The 4,203-nt window shown below is 48.7% G+C and overlaps 1 protein-coding gene across 1 annotated transcript; it reads left to right on the top strand.

The window, feature by feature from the left end:
- Positions 1 to 2,925: 2,925 nt before the first annotated feature.
- Positions 2,926 to 3,556, top strand: EI90DRAFT_3016961 (uncharacterized protein; the record flags this gene model as incomplete). The annotated part of the gene is made up of 5 exons (XM_039057054.1): positions 2,926 to 2,986; positions 3,071 to 3,187; positions 3,234 to 3,358; positions 3,407 to 3,476; positions 3,513 to 3,556. The coding sequence occupies 5 exons, from the start codon at positions 2,926 to 2,928 to the stop codon at positions 3,554 to 3,556; spliced, it is 417 nt and encodes a 138-aa protein (XP_038915245.1).
- Positions 3,557 to 4,203: the final 647 nt, after the last annotated feature.

The following is a 4,203-nucleotide window of genomic DNA, read 5'->3' as shown; positions in this document are numbered from 1 at the left end:
CTTTTACCCATAGTCACGTTACAAACTGTACAGTACATTTCCTTTTATAGCAGCCAAGCGGGGAATAGGGAAACTTACCCTTCTTCTCAACTCAATCCCCGCTTAGGCAAGTTGTAGCTACCTTCCATAATACATGACAACTCAATCCCTGCTTAGTGAGTTTGAGGAGCTTGGGATAGGATCCAGCACCTGGCTACTTGGGACACCGCAAGTGTCCAGCTCTGAGGTAGGGCCGCCCCCGGATGGAGGCCGGGCCCTGACACCAAGCGCCAAGATTTCCTGTAGGCTCCTGGGACTGCACCATAGCATGGCGTCCCAAAAGACGTGCTCTCTCCCGCTTGTGCCGTCTACGAGCTGTACTAAGTGAGTGCCTGAAAATTCTCCAGGGTGGCACGCCAGAGTGGCCATGGTCCATAGGGGTGATGGAGTCCTTAGTTTGGATGCAGTACCAGATGAAAACACCAGATGTAGAGTAACAGAGACCCAATAGTGGTTAAAATGTCACAACTGAGGGAAGAGCAATGAGTTGGGCAAATAGCACTTGGATGTGTTGTGTGAATATGTTTGGCATTGTTTATGTTGACTCTCGGATTTCTATCTCACACTCCGTGACTTACATCTCCTACACAACTCACAAACTATGCCTTGCCCTACCCAGAAGCGAACCATCTCCCAGATTGATCAAGAGCAGAGGAGGCTAGAGGCAGAGCGTGAAGGTGTGCCCTTTCTCTGTGCCTGTCAGGGCTCGGTCCTTGATCAGGGACGGCCCGACCTCAGTCCTAGGTGTGTGCGGTGTTCCGGGTGGTTGGGCGCTAGACCCTGTCCTCAGCTCCTCAAACTCACTGAAGGGACTAAGCGGGGATTGAGTTGTCATGTATTACAGAGGGTAACTACAACTTGCCTAAGCGGGGATTGAGTTGAGAAGAAGGGTAAGTTTCCCTATTCCCCGCTTGGCTACTATAAAAAGGAAGTGTACTGTACAGTTCATAACGTGACTCCGGGTAGAAGCCAAGCATGTTCCCGCAACTCGGAAAAGGTGTCACATGGGTTAAGGCGAGTTGCTTGCCTTAACCCACGTGATTTTTCCCGCGGGCTCACATGCGGGCTGAAGTTGTGAGAGGTATGTAGGGATGGGGAGGTCTGGGAAGTGGGGGAAGTCTGGGAAGGTGGTTCTGGGGTGTGGTTGGGTGCCCTGACAGCGGGGTCAGGGGCCGATCCCTGACAGTGCCCCGTGTTGTGTCTGGTTCAGGCTCGTGCTATGCTATGGCATCTTCATGTTGGTAGAGCTCCTAGCAGAAGATAATGCATGTAAGGAGCCATTTAAACAATTTATTTGTCTTGAAAAGCTGACCGAGTCATACAGCACGAAAAAAACGCGTCCAGGGCCAGATTCCAATGCCACATGGCCGACCTGATCGTTCAAATGGAGGGTATTCCCTTGCTAAGGAAATGCAGATAGACAAGCATATGATGACTCTATTGCGTGTAAGCTCTCTCATATCATCAAATTATTGAATACTTAAGACTTCAGCTTCAGGAATCCGTTCGTACCGCAGTCTGTACCCACCTCGGAAAAGCTTTCCTAGATGGGGAAACAAGGTATAACAAAATTGGCTTTCAGCACCTGGGCACAATAGCAATCGATGTAAGTATCCTAGTCATTGCTACATTGCAATCCTGATTCTGCATTTTACAACTTAGGTGACGAAAGAATTTCCATGGCTTGAATGTGTCATATCCATGCATACCCGGTCCCGACCCGACTTCCGGACCTCCTCCTTCCCCACCTCTGGAATCCTACCCTACCGCTGTCCATTCCGATATTCACCTTCAGTCCTGGCACCACACCACCCTTCACCTCCCATGCCACCTCCACTCCTCTGTCACTCTCCTGTCCTATCTCCGTCTGCTCCGATAACCACCTCGGACCGAACACCACCCCTCTCACCACCCTCCTCCTACTCCTCTGCTCCCTCCTCACAACACCTCCACCCTTCCGTCATCCTCCTACTCTTCTCCCATCCGCTCCGATACCCACCTTCGGATCTGACACCTCTCCTCTCTTCCCTCTGGTCCTCTTCCACCGACCTCCCACCAAGTTACGACCTCCCGCCACTGACCCGTACTTTGTACTCGGGCACCGCTCATACCTTTGCTCCAAGCCTCCGTCATAGTTCCTACCTCGGACTTTGACTCCACCTCGGTCTTAGTCCATTGCATTGGTGACCTCATACTACGTAAACACCATTGCCAATATTCCTCGGACTTTCAACCCTGCCTCCGTAAGCTCCGCAACCTCCGAGCTTCGTGGATCATCTTCGGCACTTTTGCCGCTTGCAATGTATTTCTCGCGTTTCCCCCTCATCCCTATTTGGACTGCTGCTTCTTCCCATTCTAGCCAGTTAGTCATCATCCCCACTTCCCCTCATCCTCCTGCCCCTCTGGGCCTCGCCCTCCTTACCTCCTTTCGGACGTATCACAGGTTCTGTCTTATGACCTTCGGTACCGCTCCGCTTCTGTCATCCCTTTGCTCCCGTTCAGACGCCTTCATTCCGATTCAGTTCCCCTTTGTTTCCTTGTGCTTTCACCCCCTCCATTATATATATCGGCGCTTGTACATACTCATAGGAGGCTCAGTCCAAAATCGACCTGAAATGCCCCCTAGAGACTTCCTGCTCGCCTACTGTGAAATTAAGGACCAAATGGACAAACAGCAATGGCACAGCGCTCCGCTTGAGTTGCTGAGGCCAAGGTCCCTCCATGCTAAGTCTCCGATTCCACTCCGGAGTCATCTGAATCCGCCCGTTCTAACAGAACGCGACTATGAAGATGTGTGGCCCCTTGATCCACTAATCAGGACAACAATTGAGAATAGGAAGACTGTTCTCAGGAGACGGAAAAAGGGGGGTAAATATGGTATGTAACATGTATACTTTTTCCACCAATCTATTCCCAAAAATCTCCTCAGAAGGTGAATCTGTAAAGGGTAAGTCATTGTCCACTTTTCCTCATAGTTACCCATCTGATTCAGCATGTTGGATGTGAGATGCACTTAATCATGGTGCTGCAGCGAACACCAATGGGACCCAGTCACACGGACCTGCTCAGCACAACATGCCCAGTACCAGTGAAGGGAGTCGTGATGATGATGGACACAGTAGGGCGCTGGGACGTGTGCAAAGGAAGAGTAAGTTCCTGGCCCCTGTTTATTCAGATTAACATTATCATAATAGGAGCTGTGCCACGACGATGCATCATCAATGACACTGATGAAGATAGTGATGAAATTAATGACAAAGATATGGAGGATAGCAGCAAGGGTTCCGACTGTGGTGAAGATGAGAATGAACGAAGTGACGTAGGTCCCAATTTCCTCAATTACAACAAAGGGAAGTGCTGAAAACAGGCTCAGGGTGAAAATCACCGAGCTACACCCAAGAGCACCAATCAGAGGTCGGATGTGAAAGGAAAACAAGGTAAGTTATCATTGGTCTCTTTGCAAGCCTGGTTAGCACAACGGAGGAAATATGTGGAGCCGTCCAAGACCCAAACGTAAGTGCCATTCCACATTAAGCTGGTCCACTGCCATAATCCCAAGCTAGCCCGACCCCTTTGTCGCAGGGTCAGTGTCAGTGAGAGCATGGATCAATCCCCACAGACTAGTTGCGCTGATAGGAATGGGCATGTAGATGGTAGGTTCATTTACTCTCCCTATCTGTCGTTTCTGAAGATCTTCAAGTTGGATACCATCAAACTATTGTTTCAACCTCAAAACCTGTTGCCGCTAGTAGGCCATCGGCAAGAAACTGCAAGATCGTCACCCATTACTAGGTACATTTTTACCCTATATACAGTGCCCCAAAAAACCGTTGCAATGTTTTTCACCTTTGACTTCAAGAGCTTATTAAGCAATGGGAAAGGGTTCTAAATTTTTAAATAAATATGTGAAACATGTGTTAGTATCTTGTCCATAACTGTACCAATTACATAAGCAATATGTCCATTTTTGGTAAAGTTATCCAATTCACAAGGGACCCATGTCATTGCAACAGTTTTTTGGTGTGCTGCCAGAATGGACTAAAACTGGAAATATCATCTGATAGGTCATGTGATATTGTTTATAATACACACTAGTAAACAAATAAACATTTCTGGAGCATAAATACACATGGATTTTAAGCTGTAATCCCCAATTCTAGAATG

This window comes from Cantharellus anzutake (genome assembly GCF_015039405.1).
Source record: "Cantharellus anzutake strain C23 chromosome Unknown EI90scaffold_29, whole genome shotgun sequence".
NCBI lineage: Eukaryota > Fungi > Basidiomycota > Agaricomycetes > Cantharellales > Hydnaceae > Cantharellus > Cantharellus anzutake.
This window is presented reverse-complemented; position numbering and strand designations above follow the sequence as displayed.